The sequence below is a fragment of the Phyllobates terribilis genome, unplaced genomic scaffold (genome assembly GCF_046119375.1).
Source record: "Phyllobates terribilis strain yellow unplaced genomic scaffold, ASM4611937v1 Scaffold_7__3_contigs__length_470593459, whole genome shotgun sequence".
Taxonomy (NCBI): Eukaryota; Metazoa; Chordata; class Amphibia; order Anura; family Dendrobatidae; genus Phyllobates; species Phyllobates terribilis.
Window position 1 is genome coordinate 407,955,678 of NW_027362767.1, and position 22,643 is coordinate 407,978,320.

General features: G+C 43.3%; 1 protein-coding gene across 1 annotated transcript in view; it reads left to right on the forward strand.

The window, feature by feature from the left end:
- The window catches only part of DLL3 (delta like canonical Notch ligand 3), an 83,099-nt gene extending 60,895 nt beyond the window's left edge, over nucleotides 1–22,204 (forward strand). The window contains exons 6-9 of the mRNA XM_073637987.1: nucleotides 3,520–3,739; nucleotides 3,823–4,453; nucleotides 13,717–13,828; nucleotides 21,624–22,204. Coding sequence (XP_073494088.1) covers nucleotides 3,520–3,739; nucleotides 3,823–4,453; nucleotides 13,717–13,828; nucleotides 21,624–21,629 — 969 coding nt within the window. The 3' untranslated portion in view covers nucleotides 21,630–22,204. The remainder of the gene's footprint in view (nucleotides 1–3,519; nucleotides 3,740–3,822; nucleotides 4,454–13,716; nucleotides 13,829–21,623) is intronic.
- Nucleotides 22,205–22,643: the final 439 nt, after the last annotated feature.

Below are 22,643 nucleotides of genomic sequence, written 5' to 3' on the forward strand. Positions count from 1 at the left end.
CTCGCCCACACCACTGATTGGCAGCTTTCTGTGTACACTGTGCATAGGCAGAAAGCCAATCATTAATCTGGGTGGAGGTTGTACAGAGCTCAGAAATATGGAGGACTACTTGTTAACAGGTTTACTAGTCCTCTAGTGATAATCTCCTACTGATAAACCAGTGATTTTATCAAACTACTGAAAGTAGCCCAGTAAGTGACACATTATTGGAATCAGGATCTCTGTCTCTACCTTATAGTGCTCTCAGATTAAGTAGCAAGAACCTGGTGACAGATTCCCGTTATCATTTATGTAGGAATGTGGTCTTAGATGGGGTACTTGGGTTGAGTCCTCGGAGTGGTCACTGGCCAATGGAACGGGTTGGTAGGACAGGTCAGGTCGCCACATCAGAACCACGAAAGCAGACAAGGAACAAAATCAAAAGATAGAAAAATAGTCAGGAAATGGGCCAAGATGAGAAAGGGAATAACACAAGCTAAACAGGAGCTGGACTAGAAACGTGAACCAGGGCTTGTAAAACTATAACTGGCAACTCCCAGCAGTAAGTTAGGAGGTTTAGTAGGATGTAGTGCTATTTCATTGGCCAAAGCAGGGAGCTGATTACTGCAGCTGGACAGTACACACATATCAATCTGCCAGTCTTTCCTGTTGCAGGCTCTATCCAGCCAACCTAGTGTCAGTGGTTGTACAGAGCCTTCGCGGCACAGAGCTACTGGTCCTGACGTCTCCTCCATCACCAGAATGAATACGGCGGCACATGGTGACAGAAGCACATGTCACAGCAGACACTCATTATTCTACCGCTTCAAGCCCTTCAGTGAACAAACTGCTTTTTGTTACAGTCAAATATTTGTCATTTTGACTCACAAGTCCAGAGAAGCGACTGCTATTTTTCTGCACTTAGTTGAGTCACTTGGCCTTCTTTCCACGTTGAAGGTATGGCTTTTCGGCAGCAATTCTTCTATGAAGATCACTTCTGGCTCAACTTCTTCGAACAGTAGATGAATGTAGCTGGGTCCCACTGGTTTCTGCCAGTTCTGATGGTACTGCTGGACATCTTCCAATTTTGAAGAGAAGTAAGCATGATGTGTATTTCATCTGCTGCTCTAAGTTTCCTTGGCCGACCACAGAATCTTTAATCCTCAAGGATGCCCATTTCTTATGCTGTTCAAGCTGTTTTGAAAAAGTACCATCTTGAAACCACAGTTTGCTTTGAAATCTTTGCCTGGGAAATACCTTGCAGATGCAATATAACTACCTTGTGTCTTGTTGCTGGGCTCAAACTTGCTATGGTGTATGAGTTATGACATGAAACTGTCTTCCAAAATCTCACCTTTATAGCGGAGTTTAGTTGTTCCTCACCCAGTCTTAAGCCTCCTACACAGCTATTTCTGTTTCAGTTAATGACTGTGATTTAATCTACATCTGAAAATAATGATTTTTGACACCTGTTTGGTATAATTGGTTACTCATACACCGGACTACAATCTTTTAAGATCTCGGACTTTGAGCAAGTGTACCTAGAAGATTTCATGCTATGATGCTGGTTTGGTCATTTCTCTTTTGTTCCTTCACTTCGCAGTTTAAGTGATAAAAATCTAATATTAACACTTCTATTTTTTGAAAGCATTCTTGCTATACAGCATTTTTTCCATACCTACCTAGCACTTTAGCACAGTGCTGTACACATGCTGACATAAGCCTTTGCAGTTATAATCTAACATTTCTGTGTTTTAAAAAAGGTCTTTAATTCTGGAGCTTTTAAAATGCAAATGGACCAGGACTCTTTCGACAAGGTGGAGTTCCCCCTAAACTAGTCCTGGCTCGGATCCTCGAATCAAGTCCATCTGGTTGTGATTGACATCTTCCATACAATCTATTTTATTGCGGGCATGTTGAATGGAAACGCATGCCCACAACCTACAGGCAGTCCTACAATGACCTGCATAGTATAAAGGATGTTGATTATGCACTAGTTCACGGTAAAACCGCCGGCAAGTGGCGCGCATGCACGAGAATTCCCACGGTCTTGCCAGTAAGTAGACTCTCAGAAGATATCAATCACACCGAAGAGGGTGTGAGAAGAGGCACGGAGCCCGGAGACGACACACTGAGGCATGCCGACCATTTACACTGGCTAATATGGCAGATTCCACCGCTAACGACCCATAGTTCATGATAATTGCGTAATGTGAATGGGTTGAAAGACGTGTCTAAAGACGCCCGTTCCTCGTGCATGAAATCGTTAAGGCGGACGAAAAAATTCTTGTTCAATTTTCGAAAATTGTAAATGGAGATTGATTGTTCAATGGTTTGACCGACAAAAAGGAGTGGAAATTAAAAGTCCTAAATAGGGATGATCGTGTCCCAGAGTTCAGTAGCAGTTGATGCATTGAAACAAGTACATTTTCAAAGATGGGGCGAGTACATATTCGCAATTAGCTTCGTTAATTCGATGAAATATTTTTTATACGGTATCAATAGAAACGTTTGCACAATACTTTGTGAATTTACGCATTCAAAATAATTAGTATCACTTATGGGATATGAAGATTGAAGACGCCACCACTCAAGATTATCTGTCTGAGTCAACAGAGTGCACGATGTTTGGTCTTACGATCTCTATTCAACCCCTTCGTTCACAATTCTTCCACTGTATAAACACTTGTCTAAAACGGTTTGCTGGTTGTGAGTTACGATCGCATCCTCCATTGTTAACGAAACCTTAGTCTGTGGCAAGTGACGCCCCACCGGACTAGCTGAAGAGTAATAAAGCCTTTTTTTTTTAAATAATAATAATAATCACAGAAATGTTAAATTGGAACTTCAAAGGCTTTATTATAATGCTGATATATGTAACTAAGATGGCGGTTTCCAAGGGTTAGGGGTACTGAACAGTTTCCTTGGAAGAGTTTGTACCAAGATTAGAAGTTCCCTCTGATCCATCACTGCTCTCAGCTATCTTCAGCTCTCCATTGAGAATGAATATAGCGGAGATGAGCATGCTTGACCTCCACTCCACTGAGATGGCGGGGGCTCTTCCAGCAGACGGACCCCTACAAGTGGGAAGTTATCCCCATCACATGGATGGGGTAACTTCTAATCTTGGTACATACACTTTAAACCCAAATAAGATACAATATCAGACACAAATGGGGCTGTTTTTGGAGGAAAGTAGCCATGTTTTTCTAACTAAAGTCAACTCTCCTTATTTTCTTTTGCACTAGGTTTTACGATTTACCCCAATATGTACAGGTATTTGTAGACATCATCAAATACATCCTTATTAACAACTCCCTTTTTTCCCCCCTTTGTGTCCTTGCACATTATCTTCTCCCATTCCACCCATCACTTTCCCTTCATTTGCCCTGTCCATTATTTTCCTTAATTGGCTTCCACTTTTTCAACCTTTGTTTTTTTTTGCACTCTCAACTAAACTATACCCTTCTCTCTCCAAATGTCTTCCCGCTCATTATCCCACTTTTCATATTCCATTGCCCCTTACCCTTCCCATCTCAGGACTTGGAAAATGACTACAAATGTGTGTGCCCTCGAGGTTTCTATGGCAAGAATTGTGACATAAGTGCCATGACGTGTGCCGATGGCCCTTGCTTTAATGGTGGCACCTGCGTAGAGAAAAGCATTGTGGGTGGTTATGTCTGCCGTTGCCCCATCAATTATCATGGATCCAACTGTGAGAAAAAAATTGATCGTTGCACCAACAACCCGTGCCTGAATGGTAAGTCTTCACCACTACATAATTCTTGTGATTATTGCCTTCTTCAGGGTCACATCCTATAACTTTATAAAATCTCTTCTTAGGTGGCCATTGTTTGGATGTTGGCCGAAACGCAGTGTGCAAATGTCGCGTGGGCTTTTCAGGGCCTCGGTGTGAAGTAAATGTCGACGACTGTGCCATCAACCCCTGTGCCAATGGCGGCACCTGCGTAGATGGACTGAACACCTACACCTGTTCCTGTACTCTTGGCTATGGTGGTAAAGACTGTACCCAACGAGTAGATGCCTGCAGCGCCAAGCCCTGCCTTAATGGAGGCACCTGCTTCACCCACTTCAGTGGCCATGTCTGCCAGTGTTCCTCTGGCTTCATGGGTTCCAGTTGTGAGTTCAGGGTGCAAGAACCAACTTCATCTTCTTACTATGCCGATCCTCCATCCAACCTAGCCTTGACGGCTTGCTTAGGGGTGATCACGTTGGGCTTGCTGGCGTGCGGTCTGGTCCTATTTATGAGAGGTCTTAAGAAAGGATTCATCAATCAAAAAGGGATAGTCACCAATGACTTAGAGCACAAGAACAACCTAAAAGAGAAGGAGCCATTTCTTATCTCACCTCCACATTTCAAGATGCCCAATCAGGACTGCCTTAGGGAAAAATCCCGAAGCAAGCAGAAGCTACTCCCGACATCAGATATAGAGGAGGAGAAAGATGGCCGCCGGTGAGTTGCTGTTACATTACAGATGTATGGGTAATGTGGATATAAAAGATTAACCATTTCCACTATGGCCAATGTTTGCTTTTCCGCTTTTGATTTTATCTTCCCCTTCATCCAAGAGCCATAGCTTTTTTATTGGGTCGTTGACGTTGCCGTACGTGGGTTTGTTTTTTTACAGGATGAGTTGTAGCTTTGAGAAACATCATTCATTTTACCATATAATGTACTGAACAACGGGGGGAAAAAATCAAAGTGTGATGAAAAAAATGGAATTCTACTATTGTTTTTTGGTTTTGTTTCTATGGCATTCATTGTGTGGTAACAATGAACTGGTAACATGATTCTCCAGGTCAGTCCAATTACTGCGATACCAAACTTTTTTTTAAACTTCTTTAGCATTGAATTTTTTTTTCAAGGACTTAGGAAAAAAAAATAAAATTTGGTTTGTGTCGCCATTTTCTGAGACTTTTTATTTATCCAGCAATAGACCTGTGTGAAGGCTTAATTTTTGAGCGCCAAGCTGTAGTATTTGATACGATTTTGGGGTACGTATGATGTTCTGATTGCTTTTTATTGTATCCTTTTGGGGAAAGGTATGTCGACCAAAAAAACAGCAATTCTGGAGATTATTCATTTTTTTGCTATATGAAGGTTACCATATGGATTAGATATACAGTACAGACCAAAAGTTTGGACACACCTTCTCATTTAAAGATTTTTCTGTATTTTCATGACTATGAAAATTGTACATTCACACTGAAGGCATCAAAACTATGAATTATCACATGTGGAATTATATACTTAACAAAAAAGTGTAAAACAACTGAAAATATGTCTTATATTCTAGGTTCTTCAAAGTAGCCACCTTTTGCTTTGATGACTGCTTTGCACACTCTTGGCATTCTCTTGATGAGCTTCAAGAGGTAGTCACCGGAAATGGTCTTCCAACAATCTTGAAGGAGTTCCCAGAGATGCTTAGCACTTGTTGGCCCTTTTGCCTTCACTCTGTGGTCCAGCTCACCCCAAACCATCTCAATTGGGTTCAGGTCTGGTGACTGTGGAGGCCAGGTCATCTGGCGTAGCCCCCGTCACTCTCCTTCTTGGTCAAATAGCCCTTACACAGCCTGGAGGTGTGTTTGGGGTCATTGTTCTGTTGAAAAATAAATGATGGTCCAACTAAACGCAAACCGGATGGAATAGCATGCCGCTGCAAGATGCTGTGGTAGCCATGCTGGTTCAGTATGCCTTCAATTTTGAATAAATCCCCAACAGTGTCACCAGCAAAGCACCCCACACCATCACACCTCCTCCTCCATGCTTCACGGTGGGAACCAGGCATGTAGAGTCCATCAGTTCACCTTTTCTGAGTCGCACAAAGACACGGTGGTTGGAACCAAAGATCTCAAATTTGGACTCATCAGACCAAAGCACAGATTTCCACTGGTCTAATGTCCATTCCTTGTGTTCTTTAGCCCAAACAAGTCTCTTCTGCTTGTTGCCTGTCCTTAGCAGTGGTTTCCTAGCAGCTATTTTACCATGAAGGCCTGCTGCACAAAGTCTCCTCTTAACAGTTGTTGTAGAGATGTGTCTGCTGCTAGAACTCTGTGTGGCATTGACCTGGTCTCTAATCTGAGCTGCTGTTAACCTGCGATTTCTGAGGCTGGTGACTCGGATAAACTTATCCTCAGAAGCAGAGGTGACTCTTGGTCTTCCTTTTCTGGGGCAGTCCTCAAGTGAGCCAGTTTCTTTGTAGCGCTTGATGGTTTTTGCAACTGCACTTGGGGACACATTCAAAGTTGGCCCAATTTTTCGGACTGACTGACCTTCATTTCTTAAAGTAATGATGGCTACTCGTTCTTCCTTACTTAGCTGCTTTTTTCTTGCCATAATACAAATTCTAACAGTCTATTCAGTAGGACTATCAGCTGTGTATCCACCTGACTTCTGCACAACACAACTGATGGTCCCAATCCCATTTATAAGGCAAGAAATCCCACTTATTAAACCTGACAGGGCACACCTGTGAAGTGAAGACCATTTCCGGTGACTACCTCTTGAAGCTCATCAAGAGAATGCCAAGAGTGTGCAAAGCAGTCATCAAAGCAAAAGGTGGCTACTTTGAAGAACCTAGAATATAAGACATATTTTCAGTGGTTTCACACTTTTTTGTTAAGTATATAATTCCACATGTGTTAATTCATAGTTTTGATGCCTTCAGTGTGAATTTACAATTTTCATAGTCATGAAAATACAGAAAAATCTTTAAATGAGAAGGTGTGTCCAAACTTTTGGTCTGTACTGTATACCGCGTTCCAAATTATTACGCAAATGCTATTATTCTCTGATTTTAATAAAAGGTCGATGCAAAGGAGTCAGTATAATGTCCAAATCATCAAGTGTTAGGAATATAAATCTAATTTTATTGGACGAACCTCCCAATGATAACAGTATTTTTTTGCATAACTAAAAAACTCACAATGACTGTTCCAAATTATTATGCACAACAGAGTTCCCAAACATTTTATAGGTTGTAAACAAATGAAAATGGTCATTTGTTGAATTTGCAGCAATGAGAGGTCACATTTACTAGAATCAAAAGCTTTTTTTAATCCAAAACATCTTAACAGGCCAAGTTACAAGGTAATATAGGATCCTTTCTTTGATATCATCTTCACAATTCTTGCATCAATTAAACTTGTGAGTTTTTGGATAATTTGGGCTTGAATTTATTTCCATAATGTCCCACAAGCCTTCCAGATCTGCTGTGTTGATGTGAACGACCTCCCACCCTCACGGATTTTTTGCTTGAGGATACTCTAAAGGTTCTCATAAAGTCAGGGGAGGATGGTGGCCACGTATGAGTTTGTCTCCTTTTATGCCCATAGCAGCCAATGACTCGGAGGTCTTTGCAGCATGAGATGGTACATTGTCAGTATGAAGATGATTTAGGTAAGGATGGCACGGTTCTTCTTTTAGTACCAGGAAGAAAGTGGTCAGCTGGAAATTCTATATACTTTGCAGACATCATTTTCACACCTTCAGGGACCCTAGAGGGGTCTACCAGCTCTTCCCATCATTCTGACCCAAAACATGACTCCGCCGCCTCCTTGCTGACATCACAGTCTTGTTGGGACAAGGTGGCCATCCACCAACTATCCACTGCTCCATCCACCTGGAGCATCCAGGGTTGCACAGCGCTCATCAGTAAACAAGACTGTTTTAAAATTAGTTTTCATGTATGTTTGGGCCCACTGCAATCATCTCTGCTTCTGAGAATTGTTTAGGGGTGGCGGAACAGTAAGTTTATGCACAACTGCAAGCCCCGGAGTATCCTACACCTTGAGGTCCATGGGACTCCAGAAGCATCAGTGGCTTCAAATGCCTGTTTGCTGCTTTGTAATAGTATTTTAGCAGCTAAGCTCTTAATCCGATGAATTTGGCAGCAATCTTCCTCATTATGCCTTTAACTGCACGAACAGGTCTGTGCTCTGCATCAGTCACAAATCTCTTCACAGTATGATTGTTAGAACCCTCCTGTTTGTTTTTTCCATCTTGTGTTTTGCAGTCACGTGACCATCTGCCTTTATATTCCAGCTCCGCCCTTTTGGCTGTGCTGCACTTCAGTGTTTAACTGTTTCTCTAGCCAGGTGCTTCGGTACCTTTCTCTGTCAGTTCGCTTGGTCCTTCTGGGACCTCTAATACCTTTTTGCCAGTTTATCTTTGTGTTCTGCAACAACTTCTCTGTTTAGGAGGTGTCCCATTTTTGTCCCAGTCCTTAGTTCTTTTAAGGACCCTCCCCTTATGCTATAGGTCTTTGTTCAGACTAGCCGAGGAGTAAGGTGGGTCTGTTCGCTAGGATCGTAGGGATTCGGTTTAGCCTTACTGTAGGGACAGCTTTCCCCTATCTTCCCTTAGTACTTGTTGCAGATCATAACAGTAAGTCCAGCCCAAAAACTAAAAGGAAAGAAATTCGGGGATCAGTATGGTTTCCGTCCAGGATTTGGCTCAACTCTTGCAGGGATTGTCTCTGGAGGTGGCCGAGCTACAGCAACACGTGAGTAGATGTTCTGGAGCGCATTTTGTGGAACCCAAGGTAGGACTGCCTGATGTTTTTTATGGTAAACAGCAAGATTTTTTTCCTTTAAAAATGCTTGTTTGTTATATTTTCGTTTGAGACCAAGGTCCTCTGGGAATGAATCACAGCGCATTGGTTTTATTATGTCACTTTTGCGCAATGAACCATAGGGGTGGGCCTTTTCTCTCCAACCTAATGATTCGTGTTTAAGGTCTGTAAAAGATTTTTTTTCTGCTATGGGGCCAATATATGACAATCCTGATAGAATCTCATCTGCTGAGGCAGAACTCAGGCGTTTGTTGGGTCAGGTGATGTTGAAAATTATTGCACACACTTCAGGAGATGGGCTTCAGAAGTCAAATGGAATGATCCTGCGCTGAAATGTTTATTTCTTGCTGGTCTGAGTGAAAGGGTTAAGGATCTGCTAATGCATTCCCCGCACCCGAGACTCTGCAGGATGCCATGCAGTTAGCTGTTCATGTGGACAGGAGATTGAGGTCCAGGGTGAATGAGGTAAAGACTCCTGTAATGTCAGGTCCTAGTCCCCAGAAAATCTGCTCTGACGGCGGAGAACCGATGGAGGTTGGGGCAATGTCACTCCGCTCTCAGGAAAGAGACCGGAGGTTCGCCGAGGGATTGTGTCTTTATTGTGGTAAAGCTGACCATTTGATTAAGTATTGTGAGCTTCGTTTAAGTAAAGAAAAAAAAAAGGTCAGTTAAGCCCGTATAGCTTGTTTAAACTCTGCAGGAGTATTTCTTTCTGGGAATACTACTTTGCAGGAAAATTTGATTGAATTTCAGGTATTTGTGGATTGTGGTTCAACACTTAATGTGATTGATAAAGGGTTTTTGGAAAACCTTACATTGAAATCCAAACCTTTGTCATCACCTATTTCTGTGATTGCAATTGATAACACTCCCTTGAAATGTATTACTCACAAGGTTGCTGCATTTCCCCTCACTATCAATCCAGGTCACCAAGAAATTTTGGACTTGGTTGTATTAGATGATTTACCCTCTCCGGTCGTTTTAGGTTTGCCTTGGTTAAAACTGCACAATCCTTTGCTGGACTGGTCTACTAATATGATAAAGTCTTGGAGTCCGAAGTGCTATGATAAATGTTGTAATGGTCGCATTGCGGCTGAGGAAAAAGGGGAATTACCGGTACCTATTCAAGATTTTTGGAGGTTTTTTTCAGAGGAGGAGTCGCAAGTTTCACCTCCTCATAGGGATTATGATTGCGCCATTAAGTTTGTTCCGGGTGCTACTCTTCCCAAGAGTCGCTTGTTTAATCTGACTATTCCTGAAAGAAAGGCCTTGGAGGAATACATACAGATTAGCCTGGCTGCTGGTCACATTAGACCTTCTAAGTCGCCTGTGGCAGTTGGATTTTTCTTTGTTAAAAAAAAGGACGGCTGTTTACGTCCATGTCTGGATTTTCATGAAATTAATAAGATTACCGTACGCAATTCCTACCCATTGCCGTTAATTCCTGACTTGTTTAACCAGTTAGTGGGGGCCAAGTGGTTCTCTAAAATTGATCTCCGGGGGGCATACAATTTGTTACGAGTGAAGGAGGGTGATGAATGGAAAACTTCTTTTAACACTCCCGTAGGTCATTTTGAGAATCTGGTGATGCCTTTTGGTCTTACCAATGCACCTGCATTTTTTCAGAACCTTATTAATGACATCCTGAGACCTTTGATTGGTAAGAATCTCGTTGTGTATTTGGATGACATTTTGATTTAGTCACCAGATTTAGAGTCCCATTGGCAGAGTGTACGTGAAGTTTTGCAGTTATTGAGCGATAATTCGCTTTTTTCTAAGCTGGAGAAATGTGAGTTCGCTGTGCTGAAAATTAGTTTTTTGGGCTACATTGTCTCCAGCGAGGGCTTTGAGATGGACCCTGTGAAGGTTCAGGCTGTGCAGGAATGGCCTAGGCCTATTGGTTTGAAATCTATACAGAGATTTTTGGGTTTTGCCAATTATTACAGGAAATTCATTAACAATTTTTCTGTAATTGTTAAGCCTCTAACCGATCTCACCAGGAAAGGTGGACTACTGAGGCCATTGAAGCGTTTGAGTATCTCAAAGAGAGGTTCAGTTCTGCCCCCATCCTTATACAGCCTGATGAGACCAAGCCTTTTTTGGTCGAGGTCGATGCTTCATCGGTGGGGGTCGGAGCAGTTTTGTCTCAGGAGAACAAGGGTGGAGTACATCCCTGTGCCTTCTTTTCGAAAAAAAATTCGGAAACCGAACTGAATTATGATGTTGGAAATCGGGAGTTGCTGGCTATTAAACTCGCGTTTGAACATTGCCGTCATTTTTTGGAAGGCGCTGGATTTCCTATTCAGGTTTTCACAGATCATAAGAATTTGATCTATCTGGATGCTGCCAAGCGCTTGAATGCCCGTCAAGCTAGGTGGGCACTTTTTTTCTCGGCTTTATTTTTCTGTTACCTATATCCCTGGTACTAAGAATGTTAAAGCCGATGCTTTATCTCGCAGCTTCTCTCCTACGGTCGGTGCCGAGGAGGAGGAGAGCATTTTGCAGAAAAGAGTTGTGGTGGCGGCATTGGACTCTGATTTGGAGAATGGGATTCTGAAAGCTCAAGATGATGCTCCATCTAACACTCCCCATGGGAGGTTGTTCGTGCCTAGAGCCTTTAGGAGAGATTTGTTTGTGGAGTGTCATGAGTCTCGGTTAGCAGGTCATCCAGGAATTTCTGAGACTAAGAGACTTATCAGTCGCAGTTTTTGGTGGCCTGGATGGCAGAAGGAAGTCATCAAGTGGGTGCGTCAATGTACTGTGTGTGCTAGGTCAAAGTCTTCACATACTCCTGCTGCGGGGTTGCTTTGCCCTCTGGAGGTTCCTAGTGCACCTTGGACGCATCTCACAATGGATTTTATTACTGATCTTCCTGTGTCCGAGGGTTTTATGGTCATCTGGGTGGTCGTGGACCGTTTTAGTAAGATGTGTCATTTGGTTCCATTCATTAAGTTGCCCTGCGCCAAGACACTTGCTAAGGCGTTTGTTAAGGAGATTGTCAAGCTCCATGGCGTTCCCACGGATATTGCTTCTGATAGAGGACCTCAGTTTGTGGCTCGCTTTTGGCGTGCTTTTTGTGACAGGTTGGGAGTCCATTTGTCATTTTCGTCTGGGTATCATCCTGAGTCTAATGGACAGACTGAAAGAAAGAACCAGGATGTTGAACAGTGTTTGCGTTGTTTTGTGGCGGACAATCAAGAGGTGTGGTCTGAGTTTCTGCCTCTCGCAGAATTTGCTCTTAACAATCATACATCCTCCTCTGCTGGGTGTTCTCCTTTTTTTTGTTGTACTGGGAGACATCCGTCTTTTGGTTCGTTCTCCAAATTGGTGTCGGCTGTGCATGAGGAGGAGAATTTTTCCGGTGATTTGGAGAGAGTTTGGACTAATGTACGTTGTAACCTTCAAGAGGCTAACAAGAAGTCCAAGAAGTATTTTGACAGGAAACGTAAAGAGGTTTTGTTTACTGTGGGTGACATGGTTTGGTTGTCCTCAAAGAACCTGCGGTTGAGGATTCCCTGTAAAAAACTGGGTCCTAAGTTTGTGGGTCCATTTAAAGTGCTTCAGGTTGTTAACCCGTCTGCTGTTAGGTTGGATGTCCCTACTTCCTGGAAGATTAATCCTGTGTTTCATGTTTCCTTGTTGAAAAAGGCTGATGTATCAGATAGGGACGCCACTGTCACAGTTCCTGCTGTGGTGGAAGACGGCGAATATGAAATTTCTCGTATCTTGAATTCTAGACGGCATAGAGGGAGATTACAGTATCTTGTCTCCTGGAAGGGTTTCGGTCCCGAAGACAACTCCTGGGTAAGGACAGATGAGGTCTCTGCTCCTAGGCTTGTTAAAGCTTTCCACAAGAGGTTTCCGGATAGGCCTGGAGGATCCTCATTAAAGTGGGGGTACTGTTAGAACCCTCTTGTTTGTTTTTTCCATCTTGTGTTTTGCGGTCACGTGACCATCTGCCTTTATATTCCAGCTCCACCCTTTTGGCTGTGCTGGACTTCAGTGTTTAACTGTTTCTCTAGCCAGGTGCTTCGGTGCCTTTCTCTGTCAGTTCGCTTGGTCCTTCTGGGACCTCTAGTACCTTTTTGTCAGTTTGTCTTTTTGTGTTCTGCAACAACCTTCTCTGTTTAGGAGGTGTCCCATTTTTGTCCCAGTCCTTAGTTCTTTTAGGGACCCCTCCCCTTATGCTATAGGTCTTCGTTCAGACTAGCCGAGGACTAAGGCGGGTCTGTTCGCTAGGAACAGGCAGCCCGCTACATCATAGGGATTCAGCTTAGTCTTACGGTAGGGACAGCTTTCCCCTATCTTTCCTTTGTACTTGTTGCAGATCATAACAATAATGATCATGCTTAAGTTTTCATACCTTGTACAAGGCATTGCACTATTTGATGCTTTTCGGCAGAAGAGAGATCTTTTTTCTTTCCCTTATAGCTTGAAACCTGTGGCTGCTTGATATTGTGGAACGTCCTTATTAAGTGGTTTTCCTTTAACTGGGCACCTGGCAAACTAATTGTCACAGGAGGTGTTGAGATTGATTTCAGTGATCCAAAGAGCCTGAGACACAAACCATCCAGGAGCTAATTTGAAAAACAAAAAAATTTAATATTTATGATACTTAAATCCAATTTACATAATAATTTGGAACGCGGTGTAATAATATGTTGACAGATGACGCATTTAAAGATGTGGCAATACCAAATATGTTAATTTTATTGCTTTTACAGCCTTTATTTTTAAATAGAGAAATGGCGGTGGTGGGGGGTGTGATTCGAATTTGTATGTTTTTTTTTCTTTTAAATATATTTTTAAAACTTTATTTTACTTTTGTTTGTTTTTTTTTTTAAGTCCCCTAGGAGACTTGAACCTGCGATCGTTTGTTCTATATACTGTAATACCACAGTATTGCAATATATAGATAAAATCATGGTCTCCTATAAAACCCAGACAGTGATTGGGCTTCACGGGTACCAACAAGGCAGGCATGCAGATACCGGTTGCATAATAACGCTCCGTACACTAGCATGCATCTTACATGTACAGCGGATGTTGGGAAGGGGTTAATACTAGTAGTATTATCGGTAAGTAGTAACATATATCTCCAGTATTCCCTATACTTGCCATAACAATTGTGTTTTTCTTATAGCGCAAAGTCAGATGTCAGACACAGCAATGCCATAGGGCAGCACCAAGATGCTGTATGTCATCCAATATACCTCCTTCCAGGCTCCTCTGAGCAGTGCGTGTTCGCCACTGAGGTACCAATCCTTCATTTCATCCATATAACAGAAAAAAGACCAGGCATTGCTTAGCTTCTGTCACTGTCAACAGTGACAAGAGCATGTAATTAGTCTGACAGAGGGAGATCACTCCATCTGTCAGGCCATCGGTTCCTCCACACCATGATCTGGGGATGCCGATTGTTGAATATGGCACTCGGAGATCTTGCAAAGGCCTCTGAAGCCGCTTTATACCACAACTGGCCAGAGAAGAGGTGTAATAGGCTACTCATCAATATAGTACTTGCAGGCTTAGCTAATACATTGCACTACATAAGTAGTGAGGTGTACTATTTATCCGATTAAAGGATCATATGTTCAAGTCCACTTGGGAGGCACAATAAACTTAAAAAAATGCTTTAAGTGTTGAAAATATCAAGTGTAAATATCAATGTAATTTTTTTTTCCTTTAAAAAGTTATTTTCCTGTGCAAATGTACTAAGCCATAATAAAGATATAAATTGGGTATCAGCTAAATTATATTGAGCCATAAACTTGATAAACTGTATCGTTATTTATCCCCTCACAAAAATAAAAAAGTTATGGGTATGAGAACATGATAACCCAAAACTAGAAAAATTTTGTTGTGAAAAATTAGCAAAAAAAAAAAAAAAAAAAAAAATCAATATAATTTTGGCGATACTATCGCCATCGTACTGACTCCCAGAATAAAGATAAAATGTTAATTAAAATTATACCGAATGGTGTTTAGAATAACTAGAGTTGTTGAATTTTTTTGTTCATTTTGCCTCCTAATGTAACAAAATGTGTGTGAAACGTGCCACAAAATGCTATCGATGAAGAGTGTAGCTTGTCACGCAAAAAGCTCCAAACATAGAAAATAATAAAGCTTCAGGCTTTCAGAATATGGTGACAAAAAAAAAAAAAAAAAGAGCGTATACATTGTACAAAAATAATAAAACAAATAAAACTATATAAATTCAGTATTATCATAATGACCCACAGAATAAAAGGGAACACTTATTTGTGCAGCAAGGTGAGTAGTGTGAAATTTAAAACACACACACAAAAAAACAAAAGCAGAGTTTGCTCTTTTGGGGTGCTCCCCATAAAATAGTTAATAAAAATTTATTGATCAGTTATAAAGTACCCGAAAATAATGGCACTGCTAAATACAGGTCATCGTGCAAAAAACAAAAACAAAAAAAAAAACGCCCTCATACAGCTAAAAAAAAAAATAAGGTCTGGCTCTCGAAGTGCAACAACAAAAGATAAAAAAAAAAAAAAAGTTTTAGGTAAAAAGTTAAAACTGGCTTTGGCAGGAAGGGGTTAAAAGGTTTATCCCCCCCCCCCCCCCAAAAAAACAACAACAAACAAACAAATGATCTCCTATCCATAGGACAGGTAATAACTTGTTGATTGCTGTGGGTCCGACCGCTGGGGCCCTATCGATCCTGAGAAAGGGGCTTTACAGCCCCGTCGTGATGGAGCAGAGGTGCGCATGCGCAGTGTCTATGGGACTGATGAAACTAGCTGAGCGCAACGCTCGGCAGCCACAATGACGATGAATGGAGAACAGGCACCTCTAGTCCGTCGCAATGGGGTGTCAGATTCCAGTTCTAAGGCTATGTTCACACATCATGGTTTTTTTTGCATCACAAATCTGCAGCAAAACTTTATCTTCAGGGGCATTTTGTTCAGTATTTTTCTTGCAGTTTTGCTGTGTTTTTCGATGCGTTTTTTTCACTGTCTTTCTGTCTCTATTTATGCATGTACATAAAGTTCTGTGAAAAAAAAAAAAGAACCCCATTTTGGTGCATTTTTTCCACCACCCATTACTTCCTAAGGGTGAAAAAACGCTGAATGAAGTGACATGCTCTATTTTCCAAAAAAAACATGTGTGAACAGAGAATTCTGGTTTCTCATAGACTTTGCTGGTACTGGAAAAAGGCAACTGAAAAATTTGCATAAAAATCTGTTACAAAATAAACTGAAAAAAAAACATGATGTGTGGACATAGCCTAAGGATTTCAGAGTCCCAGCATTTGGATTCCCAGCAATCAGCAAGTTATCCTCTATCCCTGATTTTTTGGGGAATAACCCTTTAAGATCTTTGCAGGAAGTGATGTCACATTTCCCGCTAAAATGAACAGGAGCAGGACACAAAGTTGCCGTCCATCCATCTTATGCACGTAAATAAAGCTTATAAAGTAACGGCATATCGCTAAGAGGGACAATAACTTAATGATCAGTGCGGAGCTGAACTCTAGGACCCCCGCTGATCCTTATAATGATGGGACCTGCAGCCGACCCTGTGAAGGGGACGCAACACTGAAGCGGAGCTGCAGCCCCTTCATTTTCAGGATCAGTCGGGGTACAAAATATTTGACTCTGTTAAAGTGCTAACGGAAAAAGTCACAAATAAAAAACCTCCAGATGTATCCAAGAAAAGGTCAACACTTTATTATTATCCAGACACAAAAAAATAGAGTTAAATACACACGATTAACATGTCCAGTTCTAGAGCCATTATAAGGCCACAGACCATCCCACACGGCCCCCCAAACACAAAGCATTCACGCAGATGAGGAGTGTGAATATTACATGCAGCACAAAAGCTTGCTCCTTAACCCCTTCAGGACCCAGCCTATTTTGACCCTAAAGACCTTGGCATTTTTGTCAATTCTGACCAGTGTCCCTTTACGAAGTAAAAACTCTGGAACACTTCAACGGATCCTAGCGATTCTGAGATTGTTTTTTCGTGACATATTGGGCTTCATGTTAGTATTAAATTTAGGTCGATAATATTTGCGTTTATTTGTGAAAAAATCAAAAATATGGGAAAAAATTTGAAAATTTTGCAATTTTCAAATTTTGAATTTTTTTTCTACTAAACCAGAGAGTGATGTGACATAAAATAGTTAATAAATAACATTTCCCACATGTCTACTTTACATCAGCACAATTTTGGGAAAAAAAAAAATTTTTTGGTAGGAAGTTAGAAGGGTTCAAAGTTCATCAGCAAATTTTCTTTTTTCCAGCAAAATTTGCAAAGCCATTTTTTTTAGTGACCACATCACATTTGAAGTCCCTTTGAGGGGTGTACATGACAGAAAACACCCAAAAGTGACACCATTCCAAAAACTGCACCCCTCAAGCTACTCAAAACTACATTCAAGAAGATTATTAACCCTTCAGGTGCATCACAGGAACTAAAGCCACATGGAAGAAAAAAATGAACATTTTTATTTTTCTAACAAAAATTTTCTTTTAGCCTAAATTTTTTAATTTTCACATCGGTAACAGGATAAAATGCACCCAAACAGTGGTTTATGACCACATATGAGGTATCAGTGTACTCAGGAGAAATTGACCAACACGTTTTAGGATGCATTTTATCCTGTTACCCATGTGAAAATTAAAAAATTTAGGCTAAAAGAAAATTTTTGTGAAAAAAAAAAGTACTTTTTTGTTTTCACAGATCATTTTGTGAAGCACCTGGGGGTTCCAAGTGCTCACTATGCATCTAGATAGGTGCCTTGGGGGGTCTAGTTTCCAAAATGGGGTCACTTGTGGGGGAGCTCCACTTTTTAGGCACATTAGGGGCTCTCCAAACGCAACATGGTGTCCGCTAACAATTTGAGCCGATTTTCCATTCAATTTGTTTGCGGACACCATGTCCCGTTTGGAGAGCCGCTGTGTGCCCAAACATTGGAGCTCACCTACAAGTGACCCCATTTTGGAAACTATACCCCCCAAGGCACCTATCTAGATGCATAGTGAGCACTTGGAACCCCCAGATCCTTCACAAATTAATCCGTAAAAATCAAAAAAGTGTTTTTTTTTCCACTTTTTCATTTTTATGAATCAATTTGTGAAGCACACAGCGGCTCTCCAAAAGCAACATGGTGTCCGCTAACAAATTGTCGACTCAAATTGTTAGAAGACACCATGTTGCGTTTGGAGAGCCGCTGTGTGCCCAAACATTGGAGCTCCCCCACAAGTGACCCCATTTTGGAAACTAGACCCCCCAAGGCACCTATCTAGATGCATAGTGAGCACTTGGGACCCCCAGGTCCTTAGGAAATTAATCCGTAAAAATAAAAAAGTGTTTTTTTTTTCACTTTTTCATTTTTATCAATCAATTTGTGAAGCACCTGGGGGTTCCAAGTGCTCACTATGCATCTATATAGGTGCCTTGGGGGGTCTAGTTTCCAAAATGGGGTCACTTGTTGGTGAGCTCCAATGTTTGGGCACACAGGGACTCTCCAAACGCAAAGGGTTCCAATTTGTTAGCGGACACCATTGTGTAGTGCATGTCAGGTTGGTGTGCGGTGTGGTATATTGTAGTGCATACACTACACACACACACACACACACACACACACACACACACAATCTCATACACTACAACACACACACACCAACCTGACATAGCCTCCTCAGCTGAGTACGCCCTAGACTGGGTTGAGCGGGACGGGCGGGACATTTTGTGTGCTTTGTGCGTGTGTAAAAAAAAAAAAAAAAAAAATCAAAACTTTATTATAGTGTGAGTGTACGTGTGTGTGCTTGGTGTAACCTTCTGCAGTCACGTGTGGGGGCGGTCAGGCGTAGGGGCCGGTCAGGCGTAGGGGGGGGTCAGGCGTAGGGGGCGGTCAAGCGTAGGGGGCGGTCAGGCGTAGGGGGCGGTCAGGCGTAGGGGGCGGTCAGGCGTAGGAGGGGGCTGAGGAGATGGAGGAGCCAGAAGCAGCAGCAAGGGGGGGTGATCACTGGGGCAGGAGCCGGCAGCAGCAAGGGGGGGTAGGAGGCCGGCAGCATCGGGGGGTGATTACTGGGGCAGAAAGGGGAGCAGGAGCTGGCAGGAGCAGGGGGCTGATTACTGGGTTTTCGGGGGGGGGGGTGATCACTGGGAACAGGGGGGGGTGAACACTGGGAACAGGGGGGGGTGAACACTGGGAACAGGGGGGGTGAACACTGGGAACAGGGGGGGGTGAACACTGGGAACAGGGGGGGGTGAACACTGGGGGAGGGGGTGATTATTGGGAGGTGGGGGGTGATATCACTGGGACTGGGGGATGGTGGGTTTGATCACAGGAGCAGGGCATTTACACTGAGCCTGCTGCTGCTGTGATCACAGTCCACCGGCTGTCAGAAGGAGAGCAGCAGCCGGTGGATGAAGACGTGGGAGAGGGAGCGGAGGTCGGGGTGCAGGTATGAAAGTGGAGGGGGGGTGGAGAGGGGGGCGGGGGGGGGTCGCGGGGGGGGTCGGGGGGAGTGGCGGCAATACTTACCGCTGATCAGCGGTGGCGGCGGCAGACGCGATCCACAGGGTCCACAGCAGGGGGTCCGCAGCAGGGGGTCCACAGCAGGGGGTCCACAGCAGACGATCTAGGGTTGGGAAGGTGCTGGGAGGTTTCAGCCATCCCTCCATATCTGATTGGGGCTAGTATCCATGTGACGCTAGCCCCCCAATCAGATCTGGGGGGAGGGGGGGAACAGAGGTGACACTCCCCCCAGCCAATGGCTGATGCTGTAAGCATCAGGCAATGCCCAGATTTAAATATTACACCAATTTTCATTGGTGAAATATTTAATTCATACCGATTGGCAGTTTCACTAAAAGTGAAAATGAAACAGCCAATCGGAGGGGTCCCAGGCACGGGGGGGTTAATCCACCCCCTGGGGGGTCGACTTCAGGATGTCCAGTTGCAGTAGCAACTGTGACACCTGAGCGACCCCGTTCGCAGGCGCTGCAGGGGCTCTTTCCCTCCATGTCACAGACGCTGTGACATGGGTCGGGAACGAACTGTTTTCCATGTCACAAACGGTGTGACACGGGTCGGGAAGGGGTTAATGAATCCTAATACTATAGCTTGTGGCACAATGCACAAAACCCTACAAATTAAAAGAACGCATTTTCAATAAAGTGCATAAAAAAAGGGAATGTAGCCTTATAGTCGGTCCCTAGTTACTCATCCTGTTGCAGCCATGTGGGAGCAGCACTCTACACGTCACGCAGCTCCGTATATAAGGCCATTTTTCATGGCTTCTTCAGGAGTGCTATGTATCGCCATGCAAAGTGGCTTCATCAGGGGTGCTGTGCATCGCCGTGCAAAGTAGCTTCATTAAGAGTGCTGTGCATCGCCGTGCAAAGTGGCTTCATTAAGAGTGCTGTGCATCGCCGTGCAAAGTGGCTTCATTAAGAGTGCTGTGCATCGCCGTGCAAAGTGGCTTCATCAGGGGTGCTGTGCATTGCCATGTAAAGTGGCTTCATCAGGGGTGCTGTGCATCGCCATGCAAAGTAGCTTTATCAGGGGTGCTGTGCATCGCCATGCAAAGTGACTTCATCAGGGGTGCTGTGCATCGCCGTGCAAAGTAGCTTCATTAAGAGTGCTGTGCATCGCCGTGCAAAGTGGCTTCATCAGGGGTGCTGTGCATTGCCATGTAAAGTGGCTTCATCAGGGGTGCTGTGCATCGCCATGCAAAGTAGCTTTATCAGGGGTGCTGTGCATCGCCATGCAAAGTGACTTCATCAGGGGTGCTGTGCATCGCCATGCAAAGTGGCTTCATCAGGGGTGCTGTGCATTGCCATGTAAAGTGGCTTCATCAGGGGTGCTGTGCATCGCCATGCAAAGTAGCTTCATCAGGGGTGCTGTACATAGCAATGCAAAGTGGCTTTATCAGGGGTGCTGTGCATCGCCATGCAAAGTGACTTCATCAGGGGTGCTGTGCATCGCCATGCAAAGTGGCTTCATTAGGGGTGCTGTGCATAGCCATGCAAATCGGCTTCATCAGGGGTGCTGTGCATCGCCATGCAAATCGGCTACATCAGGGGTGCTGTGAATCGCCATGCAAATCGGCTTCATCAGGGGTGCTGTGCATCGCCATGCAAATCGGCTTCATCAGGGTTGCTCCCACATGACAGCAACAGGATGAGTAATTTGGAACTATTATTTACACATATGGTTATGTTTCCCTGAATGTTGCCTTGTTTTTTTATGCACTTTATTGAAACCAAACTCTATTACTTTGCGCATTGTGCCACAAATTATAGTATTAGGATGGAGATGAGCTTTTCTGTTGCATGTAATATTCACACTTTATCATCCAAGTGTATGCTTTTTCTTTGGGGGAAGTGAGGGATGGTCTGTGGCTTTATCATGAGTCTGGACGCCTTAGAAATTTATAATTGTCTGTACTTGACTCTTATTTTTTCCATCTGGCTAATAAAATAATGACATTTTATGTCATATAACTTAATATGCAACCTTTTTTTAAATGTCTGTGACTTTCTCTGTTGGTACTTTATGCCACTTTCCTCATACATTGACTGGTATTCCACATTTAATAAGGGGTGCCTAGTTGATACTTAAAGGGTTATTCCCCCCAAAAAATAAAGAATTCCCCCCATCTACAGCATAGGGGATAACTTGCTGATTGAAGGGACCCCTGGCAATACTGAGATCAGGGCTGTGCAGCCCTATTGGAGCAGCAGAGCGCATGCGCTGCCACCGCTTCACTCATTGTCTATTGCACTGATGCAAATAGTCAAGGGCAGTCCCATAGACAATGAATGGAGCAGAGGCCACACATGGGCACCTCACCCCGTTCAGGACGGGGCTGCAGAACCCTGTTCTCGGAATCACTGGGAATCCCAGTAGTCAGACCCCCCCAGCGATCACCAAGTTTTTCCCTAACTTGTGCATAGGGAATAACTTTAATTTTTGGGGGAATAACCCTTTAATTGCCTATGTGACTCAGTTCACACCTTATATCTGCCATTTGTATATTAACCTGCATTCTCCTACCTTAGGTGTAACCCACTTCCGACACAAGACTGACCGTCATCCTTTACCCTTCCGTGGAAAAATACTACCTTTCTACCATCTTCATTTTTTCTTTTTAAAGGCGTTATTTATTTTTCAGCTTTCCTTGTAAATATTCCAACAGATGTATATATATTTTTATATTTATTATCTGCGCTGCTGCTGCTAAGAAGAAGAAAAACAACAACAACAACAATAACAAAAAGGACTGAAGAAAAAATAAAATGATCATTGCACTGCCAAAGGCTTCAGGACCGATGGGTTCTGGTGACTCCTTCCATTTGCCGGACAATATGGAGATTTCCCCCCAGTACGGCTGTGGTTGTACTAGGAGGCAGAAAAAAAATGGAAGGAACTTCGAAGAGGACTTAATTATTTACGTAAGACCCTGGCGTGACTCTTCCGACTTCTGAAGAAAACCTCAAGGATGGACTTTTTTTATTTATGCGGGCTCTGAACCTGTGACTTGTTTTTGATCCAAAGACTGCTTCTATCTTCCTCAGACTGGTTATAGCTTTGTCATGTTTGTACAATTCAGACTTAATAAATGTATATTTAATGCACCCGATTCTGGGGATGTGGCCTCCGGATGCAGTGACCTTCGTACGCCGCTCACACAACGCTACACGTGATGTATACATGTGATGCTCACCCTCCTCAGGTCCAGCGCCGGCTCTCTGCCACTGCTCTGCTCTCTGTGTTTCAGGTTCAGTGGTGACGTCACATCTACAGCACATGTCACCCCTGCAGCCAATCACTGAGCGCAGTGGTGCTGCTGAGGTAGAAGGCATGAGGCGCTGAGCTGAGGGATTAGCTGCTCTCAGGTGCTGGTAACACACGAGGCTCCGGCCAGGTCACCCACCCCAGAGCTAAATGCAGACTCCTCTCCGGGCACAAGGATTTTGTATCCCTCATAGTATAACAATTCCCAAACAATTATATGACTCGCGTCCCCTTTAAAGGAATGTGTCATCGGGAAACTTGTCGTTTAAACCAAGTTATTATTA